Below are 13998 nucleotides of genomic sequence, written 5' to 3' on the forward strand. Positions count from 1 at the left end.
GGGAGAGAAACTTTAGCTGAGGCTAAGCACAAAGAATGTACGCTCTAAGTGAGAGTCCAGAATGACTGAAAAAAATGTGATGTTATGCTTTCTGGAATGGGATACACAGGTCTGTAATAATGGAGAGCAAAAAATTCAAGCAACTAGGGAGAGATGTCCAGCACCTGGGGAGAAGCCCCCCCAAACCTGGAAAAGGAACTCCTTAAACATCAGGAGGTAAAGGGGAAAGAAGGAATTTTAATCTTTGTCTTTCATAACTATTCCAGAAGCCGTCCCCTCACCACAAAGGAAAGGTCCTGGAGCTGCTCCCACAAACTATAGGAAACTCTGAAAAGTAACTGCATCCCCACCTGAGGGGCATGGCCCAGCTCCTGTACCTTCAATAGAAGATACTTTCAAATGATTCCACAACTTACAGGGCAAATGAACTGGACAAGTAGGCCAGATTTAAGTGACTGCCCTCAAGCAGTCTCTCTGAACACAAGGACTAAACTGAAGTACTAGGAATAAACTGGGGGCCTTAGGGCTTCCCAGCTGGCAGACCACACAGAGGACCTGTTAACTTATGTTGCCTGATTGATCCACATCCTTTCTTGAGGACCCCTAACAACTGTAAACTCTTTGTTTCCAAGGGTAGCATGTATGCCCTTAATATTGTGCTTCCTGTGTGAAAAGCAGAAATTAACTAAAAACAAACAGTATGATTTGCTCCTAGGGATAGTTATAAAAAATATTCAAAAGTTTAAGAAAACACCCTCAGTTGATTATGTGGCCCTCAGTTATATACAAAGTAGGCAGTTTTATTCACAGTAAGAGTTATTCCATTAGAACGATAATACAAAATTTGTTCCTGTCTTCAGCTGAAGTGAGCAGAGAAAAATGGAGGCTGAACTAAAGATTAAGCTTTGAAGTTTAAGGATGACTGTATAATGAGAGACCTGCAGGGGGGATTTATGTCCCCAGTTGTTTACATTTCATTTCAATAAGGGGTGGTTGAAACCTAGAGACATTTCTCTACGTTGCAAACGATGTATGTACATTAGGGAGATTAGGTTTCTCTCTGTCTCTCAGGAGGGGAAGGTAACCCAGATTCATAATTTCAAGGTTCCTTTTCTACAGCACAAGAAATCCCCTTTATACACACAGGAAGACTTTTGATCCTCACTGTACTGTCTTGAGTGAGGAAGGTGAGGATAGAAAACTGATGCAGTCACTGCTGAGAGTAAAAATAATAGCTGGCTTATACTCCAGAAATCTGCTAGCTTCCAGGATAAAAGTCAATTAGTATTAGATATTAAAAATGTATCATCCCATCATTGTAAGAGTGGGGTTTTCCTAAGGTCAGTGCCTCTCAAAAGGGATACAAATGCTTTTGTGCACAGTAGGAACCTGATCTATTTGGCTCCCTGTCTCCTGACCAACCAAATCTGCACACCAACTCAAAAGGTGGATTATACACTGTTGCTTAAGAACTATTTGACCACTTGACATTTACCCCAAATGAAATGAATACCTACGTTTATGTAAAAATTTGTATGAGCATTTATAGCTGCTTCATTCATCATTATAAAAAACTGGAAAGAATCCAAATACTGCTACACTGAGGAATGAAGAAATGGACTGTGATGGAATTCTAGTCACCAATAAAAAGGAAAAGTACTAATAAACAGCAACCTGGAAGAATCTTGAATGCATCATGCTAAGTGAAAGAAGCCAGCCTCAAAAGGCTACTTAGTGCAGGATTCCATCTACATGGCACTCTTGAAAGGTAAAAGTATACTGTCAGAAAATTGGTAAAAAGTGGTTGCCAGGGGTTGGAATTGGGAGTAGCACCTGACTATAAAATTTGGGGGGTGATGGACTGTTATGCAGCTTAATTATGTTTGTGGTTATATGTTTTTATACATCTGCCAAAACTTGCAGAACTGTATACTGAAAAGTGAATTTAGCGGTAAAATGCATTTAATAAAATTCAAGAAACATAAGTAAGAGATATTTGCAGGCTAAAAAAGGTTATGTGGGACGCCTGGGTGGCTCAGTAGGTTTAACATCGGACTCTTGATTTTGGCTCAGCTCATAGTCTCAGTCATGGGATGGAGTCCTGTGTCGGGCTCTGTGCTGACATAGAGCCTGCTTGGTAGTCTCTCTTTCCCTCTCTCTCTGTCCCTCCCCCATGCTCGCAGGAGTGCTCTCTCTCTCTCAAAAATAAACTTTTTTATAAAGTATTTTTAAATTTAAAAAAGGGTTAAGGATTCAAACTGAGATATGAAAAATAAGAGATTCATTCTGACAGATGAAAGAAGAGATTATATACTTTGACTTAACTTTTAAAAATGAGCATTGTTCATGAAAATGTGATAATCATGAGAAATGAGTAAAAGGTGTTTCCTTGGTTTAACCCTACTGAATACTAACATGTTCACTTATGTCTAAAAGGAATTATTGTAATAAAGGGCTAACATTGAAAAATAGGGGGCCTCTGGGTGGCTCAGTCAGTTGAGCATCTGACTTTTGATTTCAGTTCAGGTCATGATCTCACAGTTCGTGGGATTAAGTCCTGTATGGTTTCTACATAAAATATAAAGAAATTCCGTTTTTCCTATAGCATAGTTGATTAAAATTTTATTTTTGTTATTGACAGTTTACAACAATTGTATTTAATTTCACCACTCATTATTAGTAACCTCGTGTAAATTTTTAGGACTGTTGTCAAGTTTGAAAAAAAATTTCTATTGAGTTTCTTTCCTATATAAGCTGTAAGATTTGTAACAATTGTCCTCAAAGTAGCTTCAGATTCCATAGTTTCAGTACTTATTTTTGTCCACCAACTACACACACCCGATGCTAGGTGTGACAGTATATATTCATACCCTGGTACAACTTCGGTCCCCATACTTTTCTCCTACACTACCCAGTGAGTTGGAATGTTCCTGGAAAACATTCCTACACCAGAAGAGCTGGCATATGCTACCTATAAGCAGAAGTAACTGCAAACCACACAAATATATCTCACTAAAATTATTCCATAAGTCAACTTCCCCTTAACTACCTTCCAAAAATGTTCTCAGCCACTCCAAAGACCACTCGATAAGACAGAAAATGTGATGGAGGGGAAGTCAAAATGGAAAGAGACACCAATCTTAACCACTCTAGGTTAAAACATCCCATTTCTGTAAATTTTACAAATATGTGAAAATGTAAATTCATTTCTAAGACACCTAACATGGGCTTAGAAGGGCTTGTTCAAGTAGAGTCTTTGAAGCTTCAACTTCACTAACTGCAAAATAATTTTGTCACTGGTCAATGGGATTATGGTACATTATTTTCACTGAAAACCGATACCAGGTAAATTCCTTGCCGGAAGGCATGTTGTTGATATCATTATCTTTACCAGCATTTACCAAATGCTTTGAATTTACTAAGTAAGCAAGTTACATTTAATCTTCAATGCATTTCTATGAAGTAGGTTCTATTATAATTCCTAGTTTACAAATGAAAAAAATAAGGTATCAACAGGTAAAATCACTTCCAATTACATAGCTAGTAAATGGTGGATCTGTGCTTAAATCCAGTCAGCATATCTTCAGGACCTCCACTCCTTTTTAGAATACTAAACTATTATAGGAGTAAGTTTGTGACCAGGGCCTGTGAGTTTGAGTTTGGAAGTGTGTTGGTGGAAGAGGGATGGGACGAGGGGAGAACAGAAGAGAAAAGGAAATGCGGATAAATTTTTAAAAATTGAATTTATTTCACTTTAGTGCAGTAGTTAGTTATGAAGTTGATTTTAGGTGGCGCAAAAGCCAGTCACTGTTAACCAACTGCAAAATTGACTTGGCTAAAATTAAAGTCTTCCACTCCCATTTCAGGACTATGATTTACCATAATTAAAATATCAAAATACCAGTACATATTCCTCAAAAGACATTTCCTGCTGTCACTTTCTCACCCCACATTCAATTCTCAAACCACTAAAAAGCCAACCCAGCAACACTAGTCTTTCCAAATGATCTATACTTTCTTGGTTATTAAATCAAACATTCTTTTCAGACTAGACTGAGTATCTAGCAGCAACATAATGCTTTGGTTACTAGCAAAGACAATGAAAATTCAAATCACACTCAGCCACTTACTAGCTAACCTTGGATCTAACCTTGAATGAATTACTTAAACTGTATCCATTTTCCCAACTATAAAATGGGAATAATAACATCTATTTATAGGATTCTTTCAAGGATTAAAAGTGGGAATACATGTAAAGCACTTAGAAGAGTGCTTACAATATGGCAATTTATGTAAAAGTTACTAATATTACTCATTCCTTGAAACTTACTAAATATCCAAGACACCATTCTTTCCTAGTTTTTCTCCTACACCTCTGGATCAACTCAGACTCTTATTCATGCTACCTTCTTTCACTGAAATCCTTCAACACTCTCCTCATTCTATTCTTTGGACCAAATCTCCCAGAGAAGGAAACCCTTTAAGCTCCAGAATCCCAAATCCATTTGCCTATAGGACATCACCACTTGGATACCTCCAAAAACCTATGAAGACATCCAAAACTGAACTAACTCCTCTTTCTTCCTAAACGTGTGACTCCTATTATCTTCCCAAGGCTGACAGGACTTAAATACATGGAAATTTCCTGAACTCTTGACCTCTCTCATCTAATTGCTCTCCAAGATCTGTTGATTCTACCTCTTTATTCTGTCAGTTCCAAAGCAGAAGGTCTAGATTGTAACTCCAACTCCACTACTTACGAGCTGTATCTCAGGCCAATCATTAACCTTAACCTTTTGGAAATGCAGTATCCTCACTTACAGATGAAGAATAATAGGACCTAACTCACAGGGTTTTGTGATGATTAAATGAATTGATATATGCAAAACACTTAAAATACCACCTAACTCCTAGAAAGAGCTCAATGATAATTTTTGTTATTATAATTTTATTATGATATTGTCTGTCTCCTTCCTATCATCTCCTCTGTTCCTGCTTCAGACCAGCATCAACTCTAAACTAGATTATGGCAACTACCTCTTAACTAATTATCCTTCCTCTAATCTTGCCCTCTCTGATATACTCTTCACCCAGAAGGCAGAGTAATTTAAACTCAACATGAATCATGTCCCTGTCCTGCTTAAAATCTATTAAGGGTCTCCCATAGTTTTTAGGGTAACATCTAAATTCTTCAAAATGCACATTAGGACCATTACACCCAAAATAAAAGGTATAGTCTCAGTCACTCTTTAAGTTCCAGCTCTAGTTTCCAGACCTAACTTGTCAGAACCAAAAGTTCCCTCCTAAATGTTCACATCCCATAGTTCTAAGACCAACTTAATATAATTAGAGATTAGGTTACCTGTCCAAACCCACAAAAATTCAGTCCCCTTTAGTTCAAGGACCATATTCACTCACCTCTGTACCCTCAAAATGTATTCCAGTGTATCACAAAACAATAAATGTTTGCTAAGTAAGAATAACAGCATCAAAATAGTCACGTTATGACACACACAAAACCATTTCTAAAACAACTATTATAAGCTCAACATAAAAATTAGCATTCCCTTTTTGAAGACAAAAAGCATTCTGAGTTATGAAAATTCTTACCTGGATGTATTTCTTGCTATAATCACAACCTGGCTGTAGAGATCTGAAATCTACTTTGTTTAATTCACTTAGCAGCTCAACTTCGGGCACTCCATTCACTTCTTTTATTAATTCAAGGGGCATATCAGATCTGCTTCAAAATGCTGTCCAGAGCAAATTCAACTAGGGAATTTGACAGCTTGCGGCTGAAAACAAAGACCAACGTTTTACCCAAAAAGCAGTCAAAAATTGCTTTAAGCTTCTTTGACTTAGTTTTGCTTTTCCTTTCCTCTAAGTTAGTAATCACTGTTGGTGGTGGGGTGGATTAGTCTATAATTTTATTACAAAGATCAATACACCCATTCCCCTAGGACACTGAAACTCCAGCCTTTTCTACTTGGTTTTCTATTTAAAGACTTACCTCTAAAAGCCAGTTTTAGGATCTGCGAAAACCACACTAACAATGTCTCTTACCAAAATTGTGCTTTAAAATGTACAAACTATTGGGAAAGGGAGGGGAATTGAATTTTTGTTTTTTAATCCCCTTGGCCATGGTAATATTGTGTAGGCAAACTGGGCACCAAAAGCTTATTACTCCAAAACATACCGGTTGCCTCCTCTCTCCAGCCCCTATACATAATCGAAAGAACTACTGAACTGATATTAAATCGTGCTTCCTAGGTTCAATCTTATTTGTCATACCTCTTGACTGGGACATCCACCAGTGTCAATATTAATTTTAATGTGTGCGCACCAACCTTCCCCAAGCCAGTTGAGTTCCGTGAGGGCGGGGACTTGACCAGTCAGCTGCTCACAAAATGCCAAGCAAGTTACTAACCACAGCAGGCTCACGCTATAGATAAGTATGAAGGGTCTTTCTGCAATAACTACACCACCTTTTGATCTAAACTAAATCAGCCTCTTTGGGAATACCCGTTCACAACCCGAACCACCCTGCACTCAGACAACGAGCTGCAAACCGACTTAGAATTTCACTCACCCACTCTAGAGAAAAACAAGGAAGTTTAGAAGGGCGCGCGCGTGACGCCACACGCACGCCGACGGCCCAGGTCTCACGCATGCGTACATGGTCTGCAGGGCTACGCTTACTGCTCCTACGCCTGCGGAGGACACACTGCATGATGGTTCCCAGGCATAAAGTGTCCTGGAAGTTTCACGGAATAAGTAGACGGCGCCGCGCCCGGGGTAGCGTGGGGGGCTGGCACAGTATCCTTTCGGAATTGTCCGGTTCCCTTTTAGCTCCGCCTGGGGTCGGGCTGTAGGCGCCGGCCAGGGAAGAGGGGGCGGTCCGCAGCGCGATTCATAAATCCCGCAACCAATAAAAAGTCTTCCCAAAACCCGGGCGGGATTTGAAATTAGAAGCTCCTGTGGGCAGGGCACTTCCTTTAACTGCAGGTTTTCTACCTCAGAAGCAATTAACCAAAGGCAGGTTTTGCAAAGAAATAATTCCATCAGTGAGTAATGCTATTTTTAGATAGATTGGATTAACTTCTTCATTGATCTATAGGGCTTGGTTTGGGTGTATAATTAGTAAGACGTATTATTAAATGTGATTTCTTTGCTAATTTCTGATTTGTATTTCCCGATCATTTGATGAAAGTGAAACCACCTCAGTGCAAAGACCTGATGTAATAATGACATAAATATTTCCAAGGCTAATTTGGACTAAAATATCTGCTGCAGATACTTATTTGCAGGAGGAAATAGCTGCTTAAAGTAACTATTTTCTTAGGAGGAAGCATTCCGTTAGCGCACCTTCCCCTCACCCCCCTGTATTCACATATCATGCATAAACCCGCGGTGACAGGAGTCTGAACTCGTAAGCTGAGCTGTCCATTTGTAGAAAACTAGACTAAGTGAGGCTTAGATCCTCTCCTTGTTCGTACCCTAGCCTCACCCAGCTTAGAAATACTGTTTTTTCTCCCTAAGTGAAGGCCTTCACCTTGGCTCTGGATTCTGGCCGCTTTTGTTTCACCTCCTACCATCAGTTATGTATCTTCTCTCAACATATTTTCAACGTCTTATTCTTTCCCATTGGCATTTAAACATATTCTTCCACGGCCTAAGCTTATTACCGGCAGGGAGAATTGTTTACTATTATATGCTTAGAGCCTATTCAGTATTTTGCACACTGTAGGGGCTGAATATTTGTTGAATGAACAAATGCTCAGAAAAAAGTGTTCTCTTTCCTCACCTCTGGCTTCCTCCTCTCCATCTTGGCCCTACCTCCACACCCATTACACTGAATCTGCCTTTGCCAAGTTCGCTGAAGACCTCCTTGTTGCTAAGCCAAAGGGCACTCTTTACATGCTTTAGTCTTTATCTTTCTAAACATTTTCATTTTGTTGACATGTTTAGTTTACCTCATCCTATATCAACTGAATCTTTTAAAGTTTTTCTCTCTTCCTCCAGTTAGCCTATAAATGTCCATATTCTTCCCTGATGACAATATCTATAACTGGTTTTTTGGTTGTGATTGCTCTCTCTTTCTCTAGGACCTAAACACTTCATACACATCCAAGTAACTTCCAGTCTTGTTTCTTCTTTACTATCTCCCAGTTAGTGGTAGAGCCGGGGTATACATATGACTCCAGAGCCTATATGGCTTTCCCTCACATTAGCAATTAGTTTGTTCTACAAGTGAAGAAAATTGAACATTAAATATGGGTATACAATACAACTTAAGATAATGAGAGAAACACAAGAGTGGACCAACTAGATAAGGCACTGAGATCAAATGTTAAAGCAATCCATTATGCTAAGCAAAATAAGTCAGAGAGACAAATATCGTGATTTTACTCATATGTAGAATTTTATTCCGAGTAATATTCCCTTGTGTATATATACATATGGTATATATATATATATATATACACATATACCACATCTTTTTTATCCATTCATCAGTCGATGGACATTTAGGTTCTTTCCATACTTTGGCTATTGTCAATAGTGCTGCTATAAACATTGGGGTGCATGTGCCCCTTCAAATCAGCACTCCTGTATTCTTTGGATAAATACCTAGACGTGTAATTGCTGAGTCATAGGGTAGTTCTATTTTTAATTTTTTGAAAACCTCCATACTGTTTTCCAGAGTGGCTGCACCAGTTTGTATTCCCACCAACAGTGCAGAATGGTTCCCCTCTCTCCGTATCCTCACCAACATCTGTTGTTGCCTGAGTTGTTCATTTTAGACATCCTGCCAGGTGTGAGGTGGTATATCACTGTGGTTTTTATTTGTATTTCCCTGATGATGAGTGATGTTGAGCAGCTTTTCATGTGCCTATTAATCATTTGGATGTCTTCTTTGGCAAAGTATCTGTTCTTGTCTTTTGCCTATTTTCTCACTGCATTATTTGTTTTTTGGATGTTGAGTTTGATAAGTTCTTTATAGATTTTTTATACTAACCCTTTATCCCATATGTCATTTGCAAATATCTTCTCCCATTCTGTCAGTTGACTTTTAGTTTTGTGGATTATAAGAATTTTTATGAGGGAAAGAAAGGGAGCCAATTACATGAGTTGAAGAGGGAAAAAAAGTTATCAGTGGGTGTTAACAAGTAATTCTAGGTTTTACATTGGCTACTAATTGTATCTTCAGAAAGTTCAAACAATCAGTTGGTAATCAGGATGTCTGTTCTCAAGCAATTGCTTAGAACAATTTCTGTTTTGCTCAGTGCAAAAGTTATGGCCCAGTTCAAACAAAGACAGCATAAACACTTTCTCTGCTGTGGCCACTCGAGCTCTATTTCAAAATGGCTGCGGTCATGTCAAGTTTTCAAACTACAATGTGAAATGTTTAATTTTTAAAAAGTTAAAATGAGATTCTCACGAATAAATAATAAGCATTAAAAGTGGATGGGAATTTTTATTAATAAAAGCATAAATATAAAGATACGGTGCTGTTTATAAGTAATTGAGCAGAGATTAAAGGAATTAATCTGCAAATATCTGGTACTTCTGTAACTGAGTCCAAGCTCCTTCTTTCACCACACAATAAGCCAGTAAGTCAAGAGGCAAGATGTTGGGGTAAGGAAAGCAACTTTATTTGGAAAGCCAGCAAACTGAGGAGATGGTGGAGTATTGTCCCAAACTATAATCTCCCCTGGCATGAAATTCCAGCATCTTTGATGTTAGCAAAAGAGGAAAGTAGGAGGAAGTTCAAGTCAAAAGGTGACTGACATCTGTAGACATCCAAGTAAAGGTTTGTGTAACTTCTTTGTCCTTGGTCAGTTGATCTTTGCATACAGAAATCTGCTCATGCCATTTCTGTAAATCTTAAACATAGCATAATCACTTCTGTATGTATTTCCTTATCTCCTTGGATGAGGTAGATTTTGGGTAAAAAGCAGTTTTTACAAATCTTAGCTGTAACATGCCTATGTGCAGAGTTAAGCAGAAGTTTCTAAGCCATAGGTCACAGCAGCAAAAGAAATAGAAGCGATTTGGAGTCAGACATGCTAAGTGTCTCCCTGATATACTTCTTCCCTCTTTAGCATTTTCAAAATGCTCTTTACTATTTACTTTGTAACCTGAGACTTGGAATTACATGTTCTAATCACCCAACACTTTATATTTATTTTCTTTGCAATAATTGCTGCATCATTACCCATTCCCATTGTGATTTACTATCTCTCTGCAAGCCATTGTTGTCATGTTGCATCCCTACAACATGACAATATCACTTGCTACTGTTTTCTGAGATTTCCTAGCAGATTTCCCAGCTAGTCTACATCAGTTGGAGTTCATTTCCTGGTCACCTAATGGTGTTTTTGTCCAATCCTATTGAACATTTAGATCAATGTATAAAATCCTATTTGAAGTATCAGCTTTGTATATTGTTCTATGTTTGAAACAAGATAATTCAAACAAATTTATAGCAAATTTATGTGTAAGTTATAAGTTTAATTTATAATTAAATGAAGTCTGTAATCAGGGTGTATTAAGAAGATAAAGATTTTTTAAAATCATAATATTGAGTACCATAAACTGAGAAAAACATCAGTGTCTATTGAAGAGATCACCCCAAAACTTATGTATTTTAGCGCCAAAGTTTTGAAATTTTACATGCATAACTTCCATTTTCCTCCCAATCAAATTTGGCAAAAAGCCTTGTCTGAGAGGAATGCTAAGGGGCAAGCCATATACTAAGGGAAAAGTGAATCAGTGAAAACAGAAAATAAATGACTAAACACCAAGGTAGCATAATATGGAATCCGAGTGTGTAAATCAAGGCCCGGACCGAGCAAGAAGGGCCAAAATTTTCACATGAAGAGGAAGGGGTCATTCTCCTGTTTTGGACCATGCCATGTGGCACTTAGTGGCTCCTAGTATATAAGAAGTTTGAGGCAGGCTGATTCAACAAAGAGAGCCTTCTGTTGAGTTACACCAATGATACGTGTTGAGATGAGAAAAAAAAAAAAAAACCTGCATTCACAAACATTAACATGAGTATTAATTCAGAAAAAGATTCTCTGACAAGCTGGCTTATAGAAAAAAAAATGAGACTCACAGGCGTCTATGTGTGAGAAGAACCATGTTGCCTAAGAATATGGTTGATTCTTCAGGTTTCTCTGTGGAGGTAAGGAAGAGAGAAATTGAGGAGGAACCATAAGAAAACTAGAAGGTGTATACCCTCTGATGCTTGTCTTGTCCTCCATTCACCCATTCTGAAAAGAAAAAATAATCTACTAAAGTTATCCAGCTCATAGTAAGGAAGTGAAGAACTTGGTTTATGTTCCGATTGATCCAGTTATAATTGAGGCAGCATACACAAAAGGCAGATGAAGAAAAATAAGAGGAAAAGACCTGCTGGAAATTAACAGACATGTAGGATAGATTAGAGGATCTTTCAACTCCTTAACACTGTAAAAGTAAAGGTTTATGTCTAGCGTTTGGAGTACCTCTTTTCTACATGCCCTATATTTTATACCATGAGGGTGTGTCCTGAAAAATCATACAATAACAGTCACATTTAGAACCTTATTTCTAGGCAATCTTAGGATAAATAATTGCATTGATGTTTGTTTTGGAAAGTCAACGGTCTAGAAGTTGAGGAGCACCATAGCAGGTAGCTATTTGTTAGCCTGATATTTTTTCTCTTTTTTCCCTTCTTTTTTGGGTGACCCAAAATAGGCACTTTGAAAACCCTTTATAACGAAAGGTTGTAAGTAATGGAAAATTGATTAGGAAGTTGCATATTTTTTAAACTCATCACAGTTATTTGGAATAATTGAGAACCATTTGCTTTAGGTTCAAAATGCATTTTTAACACAGAAAGACATTTTGTAACTCTGTCAGATCTTCTATTAGTTTAAATAGAATCTGCATTTATTCATTATATTCACACCTTTTTTCAGGAAATGGAAAAGTTAACATCACAGAGTTCCCTTGATGAGCATTGAGGGTATTTTATTCATTTTTCACTTGTGTACAATAACAGTGAGACTTTTTTATGGCTAAGTGACAGGGTATCTTTTCTTCCCACAACTTTCCCATCAAAGATTATATGTTGTTAGGATGATAAAGTTGTAGCTACTGTATTAATTAGAGGATAAAATATCATTTGTGTTGGCCCTACTTTTATCTAGTTCTCAATAGTAAAAAATTAGTCCAAGACATCTTTCCTATAATTAGAGCAGAATAGAAATGATTACTATATAATCACATTTGAAAAACTTCTGTTTAATTAGGGTACATTCAACCCAGAGTGCAGTGTCAGAGTCTGGCACAGCCAAAGAAATAGAACAGATGGATAAAAACAAATACTCTGCCATTCCTACTTATTTTCATATTAAGATGGTGTAAACAGGTCCAAGGTCTAGAGGCATGTTTGTTTAACAGTCTCGTAAGTGTATTAGAGTTTTAAAAAAAAGATAAAAACGAAATATATTCTTTTTTGTTTTGTCATTTATATCTGACCATTAAGAGTTTTTTATGTACTCCAAGTAATCTGCTAATTCTATTCTTTTTATACTTCCAAGTGCTAATGATACTAAGCTTGATCAACCTCCTCCTTAATTTTCCCTTATATTAGAAGTGCCTCTTCCCCACCTCCCATTTCTGCATGATTTTCTTTATATTAAATTACCTATTCCTCCATTTAAAAAAATCCTATCTCTTTTGCTACAGTTACAGATTCAGGAAGGAGCATGTGACCCAATGCAATCCAAAAAGAGATGAAGAGATACTACTGGCTGAGGCTTTTTTTTTTTTTTTTTTTTTTTTTTTGGTCTCTCTGTAGAGATAACATGACATATCAACCTCCCTTCTTCCTGGTACTAAGTGAGGAAACCCATAGACCAGTGACCCCTGACACCCATTCCATGACTAAAAAGGAACCAAATTCAAGATGAAGCCAGTCTATGGTGACTCTGCAGAATGTCGGATTTTGTTTTTTAATTATGCGAACTTGATGATAGTATTAAGCCCTTGAATCAACTAACTCTGAAACCTGACATTTCTCTGAATTCCTAGGTCTATGAGCTAGGAAATTTCCTTACTGTTTAAATCATTTTGAGTTTTCAGGTTTTTGTTGTTGGCTGTCAAATCAGGTGAGCACCTGAATTCATAGATACAAGACATCTAACATCACTAGAAATCTTCCCTTAGCAAAATCCAATACTAAATGAGAGAATAAAAAAAAAAAATAGCCTCTGAGAATTCTGATTTTAACTTCTCATCCATCCACCATCCTACAACACCTTGACATTCTATTTTTGAATCCCTCCCTTCCCACTCAAAGCAGGTACATGCTCATGACTTCCCAATATATGTCCTCTATGCTAGACATATTTCCAAAATTCATATTTGCTATGAATTCCAGACTTATATTTTCAACTGCATACTAGAGATCTCCACTCAGATGTCTAGAAGATATTTCCAACTTTCAAACCATACCAAGCCTAAAAAAGAACACTCGATTCTATTTTATAAATAAATAAATTGCTCCTCTTTAATACTGTGCTTCCCTAACTCAACAAACTACACCACCTTCATGCAACTAATCACTTTAGTCCAAGCCGCCTTGAAGATGCACTTAATTCTTATAAAAGCCCATAAGCAATCTGTAAGCAAGTCCAGTTGTCTCTGTCTTCAGAACATATCCATCCTGGATCCAGGATGCTTTCCAAACTTCTATTCTTATTCTCTTACATTTGATGCTCCACATAGGACCCAGAGTGAGTCTTTTAAAAAGTAATTAGGGGTACCTGGGTGGCTCAGTCAGTTTAGCATCAGACTCTTGATTTTGGCTCAGGTCATGATCTCATAGTTGGTGGGATCCAGCCCTTATTGCAGTCTGTGCTGACAGTGAAGGGCCTCTCTCTCCCTGCCCCTACCCCACTTGTGCGTGCGCGCTCTCTCTCTCTCTCTCTCTCTCTCAAGATA

The 13998-nt window shown here is 37.6% G+C and overlaps 1 protein-coding gene across 4 annotated transcripts in view; it reads right to left on the minus strand.

Moving 5' to 3' along the window:
• POT1 (protection of telomeres 1) overlaps positions 1–6794 on the minus strand; it is an 80564-nt gene extending 73770 nt beyond the window's left edge. The window contains exons 1-2 of one of the 4 annotated variants that reach the window (XM_078439941.2): positions 6590–6794; positions 5611–5795 (exon numbers count right to left, since the gene is read on the minus strand). In XM_078439941.2, the coding sequence (XP_078296067.1) occupies positions 5611–5733 (123 nt within the window). In that variant the 5' untranslated portion in view covers positions 5734–5795; positions 6590–6794. The other 3 variants (XM_078439938.2, XM_078439933.2, XM_078439945.2) reach the window with 3 other exon arrangements.
• Between the last annotated feature and the right edge of the window lie 7204 nt (positions 6795–13998).

Source organism: Panthera onca, chromosome A2 (assembly GCF_046562875.1).
Source record: "Panthera onca isolate mPanOnc1 chromosome A2, mPanOnc1 haplotype 2, whole genome shotgun sequence".
Classification (NCBI taxonomy): Eukaryota; Metazoa; Chordata; class Mammalia; order Carnivora; family Felidae; genus Panthera; species Panthera onca.